Source organism: Oryctolagus cuniculus, chromosome 5 (assembly GCF_964237555.1).
Source record: "Oryctolagus cuniculus chromosome 5, mOryCun1.1, whole genome shotgun sequence".
NCBI lineage: Eukaryota > Metazoa > Chordata > Mammalia > Lagomorpha > Leporidae > Oryctolagus > Oryctolagus cuniculus.
Genome location: NC_091436.1, coordinates 30,695,811 through 30,710,973, shown reverse-complemented (window position 1 = coordinate 30,710,973; position 15,163 = coordinate 30,695,811). Strand labels below are relative to the sequence as shown.

Genomic DNA, 15,163 nt, shown 5'->3' with positions numbered 1-15,163 from the left:
CACCGAAGACAGGCGCGTATCAACGCCAAAAATAAAAAGAAAGGGGGATCTGTGGGGAGCAGCCCGGACTGGACTGAGTTACTGGAATTGGGACTTATTCTATGCATCTGCTCTCCCACAATATGGCGCTGGGAGAGAAGTAAACAGCTTCCACACAGCTGCCTCCAGTTCAACTAATAAACTGTAGGACTCGCTCCTGATTGGAGGAGAGCAGCGTACTCGGCATGTGGGCAGCCGAGTTGGGATTGGCGGAGGAGGACTATAAAGGAGGAGAGAGACGGCATGCACAAGGAACATCTATGGGGAACATCTAAGGGAACCCGTGCAGCCCCCGAGAAAGCCGGCCGGCGGTGTGCCACTCCCCTGCGGAAGTGGGGAATGTGGCCAGGGGGAACCGCCCTTCCACGGAGGTGGAAGGGATAGTAGCCAACCCGGGAAGAACCAGCAGCAAACCCGGGGAGGGCCGAGCAGACGAAAGAACAGCCCAGGGTCTTGTGTCGTTCCTCCGCGAAGAGGGGGAGCGACACACTGTTATCCCAAGCCATAGCAGAGAGCTGGATTAGAAGAGAAGCAGCAGGGACTAGAACTGGCGCCCATATGGGACGCTGGTGCTTTAGGTCAGGGCTTTAACCCGCTGTGCTATAGCGCCATCCCCAATATCTGTATTTTTTTCAACTTTTATTTAATAAATATAAATTTCCAAAGTACAACTTTTGGATTATAGAAGCTTTTCCTGTACTCACTTCGGCAGCACATTTACTAAAATTGGAACGATACAGAGAAGATTAGCATGGCCCCTGCTCAAGGATGACGCACAAATTCGTGAAGCGTTCCATATCTCTCTCTCACTGTCCACTCTGCCTGTCAAAAAAAAAAAAAAAAAAAAAAGAGAAGCTTTTCCTCCCATAACCTATCCCCCACCCACAACCATCCCATCTCCCACTCCCTCTCCCATCCCATTCTTCATCATGATTCATTTTCAATTGTCTTTATATACAGAAGATCAACTTAGTATGTACTAAGTAAAGATTTTTAACAGACTGAACCCACACAGACACACAAAGTATAGAGTACTGTTTGAGTAGTAGTTTTACCATTAATTCGCTTAGTACAACACATTAAGGACAGAGATCCTACATAGGGAATAGGTGCACAGTGACTCCCATTGTTGATTTAAGAATTGACACTCTTATTTATGATGTCAGTAATCACCCCAGGCTCTTGTCATGAGCTGCCAAGGCTGTGGAAGCCTCTTGAGTTCACAAACTCTGATCTTATTTAGACAAGGCCATAGTCAAAGTGAAAGTACTCTCCTCCCTTCAGAGAAAGGTACCTCCTTCTTTGATGGCCCGTTCTTTCTGCTGGGATCTCACTCACAGAGAATCTTTCATTTAGGTCATTTTTCTTGCCACAGTGTCTTGGCTTTCCATTCCTGAGAAACTCTCATGGGCTTTTTAGCCAGATCCAAATGCTTAAGGGCTGATTCTGAGGCCAGGGTGCTGTTCAGGACATCTGCCATTCTATGAGTCCGCTGTGTATCTCATTTCCCATGTTGGATCATTCTCTCCTTTTTAATTCTATCAGTTATTATTAGCAGACACTAGTCTTGTTTATGTGATCCCTTTGACAATCCTATCATTATGATCAATTATGAGATCACTTTGATTAGTAAGATAGCATTGGTACATGCCACCTTGATGAGACTGAATTGGAATCCCCTGGCACGTTTCTAGCTCTACCATTAAGTATAAGTCTGAGTGAGCATGTACCAAACTGTACATCTCCTCCCTCTCTTATTCCCACTCTTATAATTAACAGGGATCACTTTTTAGTTAATTTTAAATGCCTAAGAATAATTGTGTGTTAAGTAAAGAGTTCAACCAATGGTATTAAGTAGGACAAAAAATACTAAAAGGAACAAAGTAGTAAGTTGTTCCTCGACAGGACAAGGGCTGATCAAGTCATTGTTTCTCACAGTGTTCATTTCACTTCTATGGGCTTCCTTTTAGGTGCTCAGTTAGTTGTCACTGATCATGGAGAACATATGATATTTATCCCTTTGGGACTGGCTTATTTCACTCAGCATGATGTTTTCCAGATTCTTCCATTTTGTTGCAAATGACTGGACTTCATTTTTTTTTACTGCTGTATAGTATTCTATAGAGTACATAATATATGTATTTTTAAACATATATGTATTTTTTAATTTTTTTTGACAGGCAGAGTGGACAGTGAGAGAGAGAGACAGAGAGAAAGGTCTTCCTTTTGCTGTTGGTTCACCCTCCAATGGCCGCCACGGCCGGCGCGCTGCGGCCGGCGCACCGCGCTGATCCGATGGCAGGAGCCAGGAGCCAGGTGCTTTTCCTGGTCTCCCATGGGGTGCAGGGCCCAAGCACTTGGGCCATCCTCCACTGCACTCCCTGGCCACAGCAGAGAGCTGGCCTGGAAGAGGGGCAACCGGGACAGAATCCGGCGCCCCAACCAGGACTAGAACCCGGTGTGCCGGCGCCGCTAGGCGGAGGATTAGCCTAGTGAGCCGCGGCGCCGGCCCAAACATATATGTGTATTTTAAAAATTAGTACATCTATATCAGTTTAAATAATAAAATTGGGATCATGTAGCGCACGGAAGTACACAGCACTTTCCAGTTTGCTTACTTAACTATGTAAGAAAACTATTCATCTCCTGTATTATTCTTTTTTTAAGACTTTATTTATTTGAAAGTTAGAGTTACAGAGAGGCAGAGGCAGATTCATGCAGAGAGATATCTTGTAGCCACTGATTCACTTCCCAAATGGCTGCAACAGATGGAGTTGGGCTGATCCAAAGCCAGGAGATTCTTCCCAGTCTCCCATGTGGGTGCAGGGGTCCAAGGACTTGGGCCATATTCTATTGCTTTTCCAGGCCATAGCAGAGAGCTGGATTGAGAATGGAGCAGCTGGGACTCAAACCAGTGCCAGTATGGGATGCTGGTGTCGCAGGTGGTGGCTTTACCTGCTATGCCACAGCACCAACCCCTGTATTAATTCTTAGACTATATAACACACTACTTTATGTATGTATCCATCATGGGTTATATATCCATTTTCCTGTGGTTGGAGATGTGGATAGTATTTTTAAATAATATAACTGAGGGGCTGCCATTGTTCAGTGGTTAAGCTGCTGCTTGCAAGGCCAGCATCCCATATGAGCACAATTCAAGATCCAACTGTCCCATTTCCAATCCAGCTCCCTCCTAATCTGCCTGAGAAATCAGCAAAGAATTATCCGAGTGCTTGGGCACCTGCCATCAACATGGGAGACCCAGATGAAGCTCCTGGCTTCAGCCTGGCCCAGGCCCTTCTACTGTGGTCATCTGGGGAGTGAACCAGCTGATAGTATATTACTTTCTCTGTCTCTCCTTCTCTCAGTAACTGCCTTTCAAATAAATACGTATTTTAAAAAGATACATTGGCATCCCATATGGGCACCAGGTCTCCCACATGGGTGCAGGGGCCCAAGCACTTGGGCTATCTTCTACTGTTTTCCCAGGCCATAACAGAGAGCCAGATGGGAAGTGGAGCAGCTGAGTCTCGAACCGGCACCCATATGGGATGCCAGGACTTCAGGCCAGGGCATTAATCCACTGTGCCACAGCACTGGCCCCAGTTTGCTCTTCTGATTAATGGGTACTTGAAAATTCTGTGTAGCTTCATGGGTCATTTGTATTTTTTTCCTCTGTGAACTGATTTCACATCCATTGCCTATCTTTTTCGTTACAGTATGCATCTGTTTTTAAATACTTCGTAAAAGCATTATTGCAAAACAATTCAAATTCATGTCTGACATTATATTTTGACTTCATTTTTTTTCTATCACTGAAAATCTTTCTCCAAATAGTGGCTTCATTGGGTGTGTTGATGGTGGGTACTAGTGTCCTTGGCGGCTGGGACTTTGCAAGTTTTTGTAATTATTCCCACCTGTCAATAGCCTGATCTATTCCTTGATGACTGTAGAACCTCCTCACTGTTCTCCCAGGTGCCAGGTCCCCCTCGAAGTCCATCGTCCCCCACACCACTATGGTTACTCCACTAAAGAAGAGCAAGTGGACTGAAAACCTTTGCTGGGCTCTCAGTCACAGCTTTCAGGACAGGACGCTCAGTGCTCCGCTCCTTCTCCTCCCTCAACAACGGGGCGTGGGGGGGGGGTGCTCCTGCCCCAGGGCAGGCTCCGAGTTACCTGCAGGCAGGGTGCTGCTGAGGTCTGAGGCCCTGGCTCACCTGCCTCTCAGGGTCGGGTCAGGGGGATGCTTTCCCGGTCACCACGTTCCCCCTCCCTCTGCTGCAATGAAAACAATTGAACCCAAGCAGTGGGAGGTTGCTGCCCGCGTTGAGAAGCATGGGTGAAGCTGCAGCCTGCGATGATGACAACCCAATATGAACCCCAGTTCAAGGCCCTGCTGCTCGGCTTCCTACCCAGCTCCCTACTAATGCACCTGGGAAAGCAGTGTAATACGGACTGAGTGCTTGGGCCCTTGCACCCTCGCGGGAGACCAGATTGGTGCCATTTGGGAGTGAACCAGCAGATGGAAGATTCCTCTCTTGCTCTCTCTCTAATTCTGCCTTTCAAATACATATTTTTTCCAAAGTGGGGGCAGATAGTAAAAAGGTCTTTGGAAGAGGACACGTTTGGAGTCCAACTCTTGTTGCCTTGGGAAGTAACTTAGTTTCTCGGGGCCTACTGTCCCCATCTGTACAATGGGAATTCTAAGTGCTAACACCTGCACCCCGTCCTCTCCAGTGTCGGAGAGCACGGTTAAGAGCTCCCGGCGGGCAGGGTCACAGCTCATTCTGTCCTGTATAGCCCCAGCCAGACATGGGCGGCCCAAGGCGCTGCTGATTAAATAAAGATCACACTAATTTTCTGGTGCGCAGCCGAAAGGATGTAGCTGGCGCGGCGCCTCCACCGCGCTGTGGGCTCCCGGGCGTCCCCGCTGGGCCGCCCCGGACTCCTCCCGCGGCGACCCGGAGCCCGGCGGGTGGAAGACGCGACGAGGCCCCTCCCCGCCCGCTGCCCGCCGCCGTCCAGCTCTCCTTCGGGCCGAGCGGGACCCGAGCCCGGCGGGCGAGCCAGCCCCGGACATCCGTCTCCACCTATCCGCGACGCCTCCGGTCCTGCCCGGCGCCGCGGCGCGGAGCGCACCTGACCCCGGCGGGCGGGGCGCCGGGGCGGGGCGGCGGGGCTGACGTGGCCCGCGGCATGGAGCCGGCGTGATTCATCAGCGGCCGCACCGGGGCGGCATGGGGGCGAGCTCGGTGGCCGCCTGAGCACCCAGGGCCAGGCAGTGGCGGCGTCCCCGACCCGATTCGCGCGCGCCCCGCGGCTGTCCGCGGCCGGGCCCCCTGGGAGGTCAAGATGGAAGAGATCCTGAGGAAGCTGCAGAAGGAGGCGTCCGGGAGCAAGTACAAAGCCATCAAGGAGAGCTGCACCTGGGCCCTGGGTAAGCGCGCCGAGCCGGGAGCCTTAGCGGGCGCCGAGCACCTGCTCGCCGCCGCGGGAGGGCCGCGTGGGCCGGGGCTGGAGCGAGCCCTGTGCGCGGTGGGTGCACTCGCTAAGCCTCGGAGACGCATGCATTTCGAGCGATTTCGAGAGTTGCCTCGGTGGATTGATGTGGGACACGATGATCTTGGCTCGGGCGTGGGCGTGCAGCCGCTCCTCCTCGGGTCCCTTTATTTTCTCCCAAACCTAGCCTGGACCGTGGTCCCCATCGCCGAGTTAGGCAGGACCTCCATCCGCTGGAGACCCAGGGGCCTGACGCCCGAAGCCTACATCCTCGGTGGCGGTGGCGAGCCGAACCAGGAAGGCAGGGCTTGCTTAATTTGATTTTCCTGATACAGGCCGGCTTGCTAAGTATCAGTTTTCACGGGGATCGCCCATGGAAAATAACACCCGGCCGGGATTGTGTGACCACAGCGATGCTGTTGCGGCGTGCCCTTCAGACAGGTGGGGTTTCCAATGGGTGAGCTAGGCTAGCATGGAAATAAGTTCCAGGTGGCAAATTTGTGGCAAATTTGCAGAACTCCTTGGGGGTGGGGGGGTGGGTAGGAGTAAGAAAGATGGTTCAATTAAGCTCGAATTTGGGCAATCGAATGGTCGGTCGCGGTGGAAATGCAGAGAGATCCGGATCCTGCTTAAGGTGCTAGCGATGCTTTTGCCAAAGGAAAGACCCGGCTGGAAGCAGGCAGCTCTGTGGGTCCCTGGCCTTGCCAAGCCAGCGCGAGATTCCTCAGTTACCACTCCATTAAAAAAAAATTAGAACCCCTTTCCCTGGAAAGGGAGAAACAGCCAGCGCTTGTCGTGATAGGAGAGCCTGAAGTGCCACCAGCTGTTTTTCCCGTGAAACGTAGAATTCTGATGGGGTTTGGAGTGACTCAATATTTAGAAGATCTTAATTCTCATGTTTGGGTGTATGTATGGACAATCGTCTCGTCTTTTTTTTTAAGCTGTACATATCATCTTAAAGCTCTTTAGAATATAGTCTAGGAAGTTTATCTTGTAGGTGGAAGCACTTGACCATTTTAGTCTAGCAATTAAAGAAAAAACAGAGCATTTATCTGACAGAGCAGCAAAGCTCTTAAAGCCACAGTACTGTTTTTTGCTTTGCCATTGTCATTCAGCAGCATGATTCTGAGCTAGATTCCCAAATGCCTCTAATAGGGGTCACAGATGGCTGGGTAACATAATAACGCAGGGCCCAACTGTGCAGCAAACATGCCTCTCCTCGTATTCATTATGATTTTGCTGTAAATTCGGCAGATGTAGATAAACAGGGAGGAGGAGAGGCATCGGGTGTTTTTAATGAGTTTGGGATTTGATGTTCAACATCTTGTTTAGTTAAACTACAAGGTTGCTGAGTGTAGGTCCTTGAAGCGACTAGGGAAGCCCAGTGCAGATGCAGGTGGATTTCCCGAGTGACACCTGCAGTCCAGCCGGGTAGCCCAAGGGGACAGAGTGCCTTCCCCAGCAATTGCTCTATAATGGGCACGAGGAAGCATACGTGCATGACAGAGTTAAATGATAGTGCATGTCATTTGTGACATGGGTTAGAATGAGCAAACCAGGAAAACAGGGGGAAGAAGGGGAAATGAACTTGGGGTGGGGGAGGCAGTTGGGGTGACCTGGAGGAGCTTTGAACGTCGAGCTTGCCTTAAGAATGGTCAGGGCCATCTTGGCTTATTTATTCCTCAGCATGTATTAGGCCCTCCCCTGCCCTGAGCTGGGATACAAGGATGAATGAAATGCTTGTGGGAGAAGTTTGTTAGAAGGGCATATTGGAGGGAGACTGTAGCATGAACCCAAGCATGAAGATGTGGTCTTTCCCCTGCAGTCCATTCTCCATGCCGCATCAATATTTTATTCTAAAGGACTCATCATGCCTCACTCCCATGATTTCTTTACAGACTTGCCTTGTAAATTCCTTAGAATGCATTTCAGAATCTGGCCTCGACCTCCTCTTCCTCACTGCCCTACCTGGAGCTCACCAACCTGGTGACAGTTCGCTGCCACACTTTCTTGAGCACGCTGTGCACAGCATATTTCTCTGCCTTTGCTCATGCAGAGGTCCTTCTGCCAGGAATCCCCTGCCCAAACTCCAAGAGGCCCCATACGTGGAGGAAGAACCCCTGAGAGCCTCAGAGTCTGTGACCTTCCTGGGTTCACAGCTTTGCCCCGGTAACTCTCTCGGAATACCTGCTACTTGGGGTTGGAATTGCTTATGAGAGAGTAACTTAGGGGCAAGATAATCGAGAAATCTGTTGAATTCAACAGATTAATTAAAACCTTGTTTGAGGCTGGGGTTGTGGTGTAGCAGGTAGGTTCTCCACCTGCGATGCTAGTATCCCATATGGGTACCAGTTCAAGACCCAGCTGCTCCACTTCCAATCCAGCTCCCTGCTAATGGCCTGGGAAAAGTAGCAGAAGATGGCTCAAGTGTTGAGCCCCCTGTCATGCATGTTGGAGACACCAATAAATTTCCTGGCTCCAGGCTTAAGCCTGGCCCAGTGCTGGCTGCTGCAACCATCCAGAGAGAGATCCAGAAAATGGAACATCTCCTCCCCCCCCTCTAACTTTCAAGATAAATAAATATTTTTTTAAATCAATATAAGCTTAGACAGGGCATAGTTATTTTTTTTTCCTGCATTAATAGAATATCCCCAACAAGAATAGTATGAGTACAGTTCTTTTTTTAAATGATCTATTTATTTATTTGAGGGGCAGAGTTACATATAGAGAGAGCAAGAGACAGAGAGGTCTTCCACTTACTAGTTCACTCCCTTAATGGCCGCAATGGCCGGAGCTGTGCTGATCTAAAACCAGGAGCCAGGAGCTTCTTCCAGATCTCTGCATGGGTGCAGGGGCCCAAGCCCTTGGGCCGTGTTCTACTGCTTTCCTAGGCCATCAGCAGAGAGCTGGATTGGAAGAGAAGCAGCTGGGACTTGAACTGATGCCCATAGGGGATGCTGGCATCACAGGTGGAGGCTTGACCTATTACACCATGGTGCCAGCCCCCATGGGTACAGTTTGACTCAGGAATTACATTCGGTTTTGAGGACCTTGTCTGCTGTTTGAGGGCTGACTGCCATGCTCTTCCTGGATCTTCACGATTGGGCACATGAGTCACCACACTTGCATCACACTTGGGAGAGAGAGGGCCATCTGCCCCTTAGGTCATCATGGGAGAAGGGGCGTCTCCTCCAGGTTTAGATCATCTCAAGAGAGCAGACCCCTACCAGTCACTCCTGCACTTTCCTTGGCTGTATGTATTCTTTCCTGCCCCACAGGCTCATGTAAACAACCACGAACCAGTCCTCGACCATGGACTGGAATGGGCTAAGTGTGTTCAGCCTAGGCCGTGAGTGCCACAGGAATCCAGTGAGGGAAAGTTGGTTCCTCAAAGCAAAATTAGAGTGCTGATTCAGAAAGAAGGACGGTGGATGCCTGTCAATCAAAATAATGGATGTCAGCAATGTGATGGACTCCTTGAGTCCGGGCACTGTTGGTACTTCTTGGGGGCTTCTGTACCTACAGTTTAAGAAAGGGTTGTTAAGAAATTGCTAAGGAAACTGGGCTTCAAATGATAGTCACCTTTTTTTTTTTAACTTATGAGAATTATATTCATCAATGTTCAATTTAAAACCCCAACAAATATTAGATCAGCGTCAAGATAACACAAGGATCAACTGTAGTCTCCCTTCTCAGGGATAACACCGTTGACATTTTGGCACCACACCCTTTTACAGAGCACCATATACCACATGTGGCGTATTGTCGCTTTCTTGTTGTTTTTATAAGATTTATTTATTCATTTGAGAGGCAGAAGTACAGAGGGAGGAAGAGACAGAGGTCTTCCATCCACTGGTTATCTCCCCAAATGGCCGCAATGGCTGGAGCTTGGCCAATCTGAAGCCAGGAACCAGGAGTTTCTACCAGGTTTCCCACGTGGGTGCAGGGGCCCAAGGACTTGGGCCATGTTCCACTCCCTTCCTAGGTACACTAGCGGGGAGCTGGATTGGAAGAGGAGCAGCCAGGACACTAAACAGCGCCCACATGGGATGCTGGCACCCCAGGCAGAGGCTTAACCTTTAACACCACAGTGCCAGACCCCATCACTTGTTTTAAATCTTAATATTTTCTTCTACATTTTCATTTTTGTCTTTAAGGTATTTTCAACTTTAGCATTTTTTCTTCTTTTTTAAAGATTTATTTATTTGATAGGTAGAGTCACAGAGAGAGAGAGAAAGAGAGGTCTTTCATCTGCTGGTTCACTACCCAATTGGCTGCAACAACTGGAGCTGGGCTTATCCGAAGCCAGGAGCCGGGAGCTTCTTCTGGGTCTCTGACACAGGTGCAGGGACCCAAGGACTTGGGCCATCCTCCACTGCTTTCCTAGGCCATAGCAGAGAGCTGGATTGGATATAGAGCATCTGGGAGAGGAACCGGCACCCATATAGGATGGTGGCACTGCAGGCAGCAGCTTTACCCGCTATGCCACAGCCCCGGCCCCAGCATTTTCTTCTACTTTATCATCACACCTCCCTGAAAATCAGTGTTCCTAGTGGTGTGTGTGTGTGTGTGTGTGTGTGTGTACCTTCTGTCTCTCTGGTGCTGTCTGAGGAGTAGAAATGGCTGAGTGGCCTGGGGGTAACTCGGGAGGGCTGGAAGAGCAGTGTTCGTCTTCAGGAACTGGTGTTCCTGGAGGTCTGGGAGCTGGGACGTGGCAGGATGAAGCAGAATGGAAGAATGGTAGTGCTGGAAGGGACCCTGCTCTCATTTTAGCAAGTTCTTTCAGGGGACTAATGTAGAGCGAATCTGGAAAATAAAGGGAGAGGAAATTAGAGGCAGAATCACCAAATAAGGGAGGAAGGATCATCTGTCCAGCCGCTGCCCTTCTCTGCCCGCCTGTGCTTTTCCTCCTGGCTGTGGTTTTAGTACCTTCCCAGACAGACTACTTCTTTTTAAAATTTTTTTAGAAAGCTTTATTTACTTAATAAATACAAATTTCATAGGTACAGCTTTTGAATTATAGTTGTTCTTTCCCCCATACCTGCCCTCCCACCCCCAAACCGTCCCAACTTCTACTCCCTCTCCCATCCCATTCTTCATTAAGATTAATTTTTAATTATCTTTATATACAGAATACCAACTCTATACTAAGTAAAGATTTCAACAGTTTGCACCCACACAGACACACAAAGTATAAAGTACTGTTTGAGGACAAGTTTTACTGTTAATTCTCTTAGTACAACTCATTAAGGACAGAGGTCCTACACGGGGAGCAAGTGTACAGTGACTCCTGTTGTTGATTTAACAATTGACACTCTTATTCATGACATCAGTGATCACCCGAGGCTCTTGACATAAGCTGCCAACGCTATGGAAGCCTCTTGAGTTCACAAACTCTGTCAGTATTTAGACAGGGCCATAAGCAAAGTGGAAGTCCAGCCAGACTTCTTGAAATATCTAGGGATTGTGTCCATGTCCTCACTTTCTACTCTTCCTCTCACTCCAGCATGCCTCTCACCTCCATGTACGATGGTGAACACTGCTGGGTGCCCGCTTGGCTTTCCTCTGTGGCCACCCTTTCTGGATGTGACTGTGGCTCTTGAGCTGCTCTGTCTCCATGGGAGCTGACCACACCCTCAGTTTCAGCGCAGTTTCTGAGTCTATGATGCCCTTGTTCACATCACTAGTCCACATCTGTGCTGACGTCTAAACCACAGCTCAGCATCTCTGCTCGAATGGCCCAGAGGCACTTAAACTCAGCAAGTGACCAAGTATTCTTCCCCACCCCACCACACTCACAAACCTCATTCACCTCTGGAGCTTCCAGTCCATCAGCTGATGCTGTTACCTGCCCGGGTGCATCAACCTGACACGCAGAGTCATCCTCAATACATTTTTGGACTTTGCCATTATTTTTATACCTTGTCCATCACCCACGGGCTGCTTATTTTTGCCCCCTAACTAGGTCTCAGGCCTGTCTGGGTCTCTCTGCTTCTGTGCCAGTTACCTCCTTTTCTTATCTGGACTTCTGCAACAGCTTCCTATTATTTTTTTTCTTTTGGTCTGGTCTTTAAAAACTATTTTTCAAGCAATGCCACCTTGGAAGCCCATTCTGATCAGTACCTCTGCATTCAGACACGGGCATCCCATCAGGGTGAAGACCAAAATCCTTACTGGCTTTGGTCAAGCCCTGCATGGCCTTACTCCTGTCCACCTCACAGCCTTGTCCTGCACCTGCCTCCCCGTAGCTCTCTGAATTCCAGCCATACTGACCTTTCATGAACTCATGTATACTGTACTCTTATTTTTCATAAGTAACCAAATATTTGGTGAGCACCTACTATGTGCCAGGTTCCATTCCATGCACTGGGATACCAATAGTGAGCAAAACAGGCATGAAGTCCCTATCCTGCCTTCATGGATCCACTTGCAGCTAATAATCAAGATGAATAAAGTACACATGACAGCTCATAGTGCTATGAGCTGAAGGAAAACAGAAAGCAGCCAAGGGAGATAGCCTGGAGGGAAGGGGGGTTGTATTTTAAATAGGGTGGACAGGGAAAGCCTTACAGAAAGGAGGTTCTGAGGCAGGGAAGTATCCAAATCTATGGACTTGGCTTTTGCTTACAATGAGAGAGAGTGGAGTGGGGAAAAGAAGAGCTGGGACTTGGGTCTTCAGAGGATCTCTCAAGCTACTGTGATGAGAAGACCGTGCAGCTGCAGGGGGCTAGACCTGAAAGCAGGAAGCCCTGGCGGAGGCCACTGGAGTCATTCAGGGAGCAAAGATGGAGGCTGGGACCAGAGGGACTGTGTGGAGCAGAGGAGGGTGGATTTTATTTTGAAGTCTTGATGTGCTTGGAACTTGGCACGCCCCCTCCTTGCCCAATTTACACAGCCCATTTTCAGTCTCATCGCCCCCTGCGGGAAGCCCTGACCACCACAGTCCACAGTGGGATCTGTTGTATTTTGGCTTCATTTCCTGAGTTTTCCTTCTTGGTATTCATCGAGTTTGAAACAAGAACGCACACTCCGTGAATTCCCCGGCTGCGACTGTCCTCGGCATTGGGTCCCTAGCTCCGCGCGTGGTCCAGTGAGTCAAGGAAGGGAGACAGGAACTGGCAGTCCGGGGACTGATTCAGGCTGTTAATGGTCCTTTTTTCATTGGCTCCTGGCAGGAATTCCATGAGGTGGGTGTTCGAGGCCTGTTTTGGGAGATGAGAGAACTGAAGCTTAGAGGAGGGAAACGCTTTGTCCCTACCTCACAGTATCACAGCTGGCAGGGAGCCAGAAACAGAACGTGGTTCTCGTTGCTTTCTTTCTCTGTTGGTTCCTCCACGGGTCTCTCTCCCCGGATTATTGTTGGGTCCTGCAGGCTGACAGTCAAGCTGCAGCCGTCCCCTCCTTGAGCTCTAGGCCCTCTTTGCCTTTGGTTCCATGCTTATCATTGCAAGTCTAGGGGAGGGCTCTCCTGTGCTGCACTCAGTGAGACTGCTTGGAGTCATTGTGGCTTCTACACAGCTGCCCTTTGTTCTACCTCGGTGTTAAGCGTTTGTACAACTGGGCCCTGTTACACATCCTGAGTTGGATATAAAACCCCTCTGCCCAGTGAGGAAAGCCGTGTTGATTTTATTGTTCAGTCTTACTACCTCTCTTGGGCAAGCAGCATCACATTGTCCTGGGTGCTGGCCTTGGAGCTGCTCCCTGGCCTTGCATCTCAAGGCTTCATTTATTTCTCATTCTCTCACCCTCAGCCCTGACCTCAGGCCTCCCACCTCCTCCCCTGGCCTCATTGTAAGCACCACCAACCCCGCTGAGCTCATCTTTCTGTCTGCTCATTGCTTTCCTCCAGTCCTCTGTTTTGGCCCTTTGGTCACAACAGGCTGATCCTATCATGCTTTGGTCCATTAGGCCTGGGACTCAGGGGTATGTTTAGGATCTGTTGTTCTCTCAGAACTCTTAGCAAGATGAGAAGAAATGTTTCACCTTATCCAGGCAAAGTAGTTCAAATTGACAAAGCTTTTGAGTCTAAGGAGTTAAGAGAGGAGCCAACACAATTTGACCTGAAAAATGGGATGCAAGTAGGAGTGATTGAAATAGAATGGTGTTTTGGGAAGAGAATAGTGAATTTATGTGAGTAATCCACAAACAATGGTAAAGTACTGAATATCCAGGTTGGATTAATGAGATTTGGGCTGAGCCTTCCAATCAGTATCGTTAACTACAACATGATTTTACAAAAGTTTAACCTACCGTGTTATAAACATGTGAGTGAGAATAAGATGTTGCATAAGGTATCTTGTGAACTTGAAAGTCTTCCACAAGCATGAGTTATTGTTTAAGGATATTGAAATGGCTATTTTCAGGGGACCAGCTTTCGTTTCTCTATTTTTATTGCAAGAATATACTATCTTAGCCAGTTATAACTAAATTTAATTAGCATTCTGGTTCTGGTTAGGAATTTAACTATTCATTCTTTGTCTCTGTAGGGAAATGTGTCCTAGTTTTCAATCTTTCCTTCTCTGATAGTGAGGCAAAGTCTGGGGAAGTCTCCAGGGTATCAGAGCAGAGGGATCTTAAAATATGGATGAGTTGTGTGCATACCATTGAGAATTGACTCATTTATAATTATAGGAATTCCCAGAGGAAAAAACTAACAGTGAAAACCGTGTACAGTATGGATTCTCAGTCTTTATCTATTTTTAACTTCTTTTTTTTTCCCCTTTGCAGAAACTCTGGGTGGTCTGGATACTATTGTCAAGATCCCTCCCCATTTGCTGAGGTAAGAGATGGAAACCATGTTATATAGCCCAGGTAAACATTGTCCAAAGGTCACCCGGAAGGCCCAGCTAACTCTGCTGGTTTACAGCATTTTACCTGTTGCTGGTTTACAGCATTTTACCTGTTGCCTGTTTATCTATTTTTTTAACCTGTATGAACTGGGATTATTTCATGAGATTAGCGTGATGGGGACCTGATTGGTTGATCACCCACTGTCAGTGGAATGCGTGAAGTCTGTAACCCTAAGGAACTAACCAGGATATTCAATGGTGAAAAGTATCAAGTTGGTTAAGGAGAGAGATGATCAGGACTTCAGTGAGGTAATGATCAACAGGAGTGTCTTCCCCTGCTGATTAGAAAACAGCACCCCTGCTGGCAGGAAGCAGCCCTACATGGGGTGGGGTAGCTTTCAGCTCTGTTAACCTATTGAATAGCTGAGATGCCAGGAGGCTGGTCCTGCTCCCACAGCAGCTCTGAGAACTGAGCCCCTTTCTCCACTTTCCTCACCTCTTCCTAAGCCTGTTTTCCCTCTGATTGTGAGAGAAACGCACGTCCTTTGTGGAAAATTTGGAAAGAACAAGAACAAAGGAGAAATTTGTCACAATTACAGGACAAAGCATAAAGCATTGACAGCCACTTAAGGATAGCCACTGGAAACAGTTGGTTAGATTTTAACAGTCTGTTTCTACTCACTTGTGTTTTTACAAGTTAATATGAAATTTCTTTACAATTTTATCTCTTGGTTTTTTTTTTTTTTACTATACACCATAATAAAGAACACTTGGTAATGCCAATATATGTTCTTCAAATGAAAACACTGCATTTTCCATTATACAAGGGTACT

At 48.4% G+C, this 15,163-nt stretch overlaps 1 protein-coding gene and 1 non-coding gene across 2 annotated transcripts in view; both read left to right on the top strand.

Moving 5' to 3' along the window:
* Positions 1–735: 735 nt before the first annotated feature.
* LOC127493313 (U6 spliceosomal RNA) lies at positions 736–842 on the top strand. Its single transcript, XR_007923372.1, has one exon. It is a non-coding gene; the product is annotated as a U6 spliceosomal RNA (small nuclear RNA).
* A 4,163-nt stretch (positions 843–5,005) lies between these two features.
* Positions 5,006–15,163, top strand: part of ARFGEF3 (ARFGEF family member 3) — a 179,876-nt gene continuing 169,718 nt past the window's right edge. The window contains exons 1-2 of the mRNA XM_051854295.2: positions 5,006–5,479; positions 14,269–14,320. Of these exons, the coding sequence (XP_051710255.2) occupies positions 5,395–5,479; positions 14,269–14,320 (137 nt within the window). The 5' untranslated portion in view covers positions 5,006–5,394. The remainder of the gene's footprint in view (positions 5,480–14,268; positions 14,321–15,163) is intronic.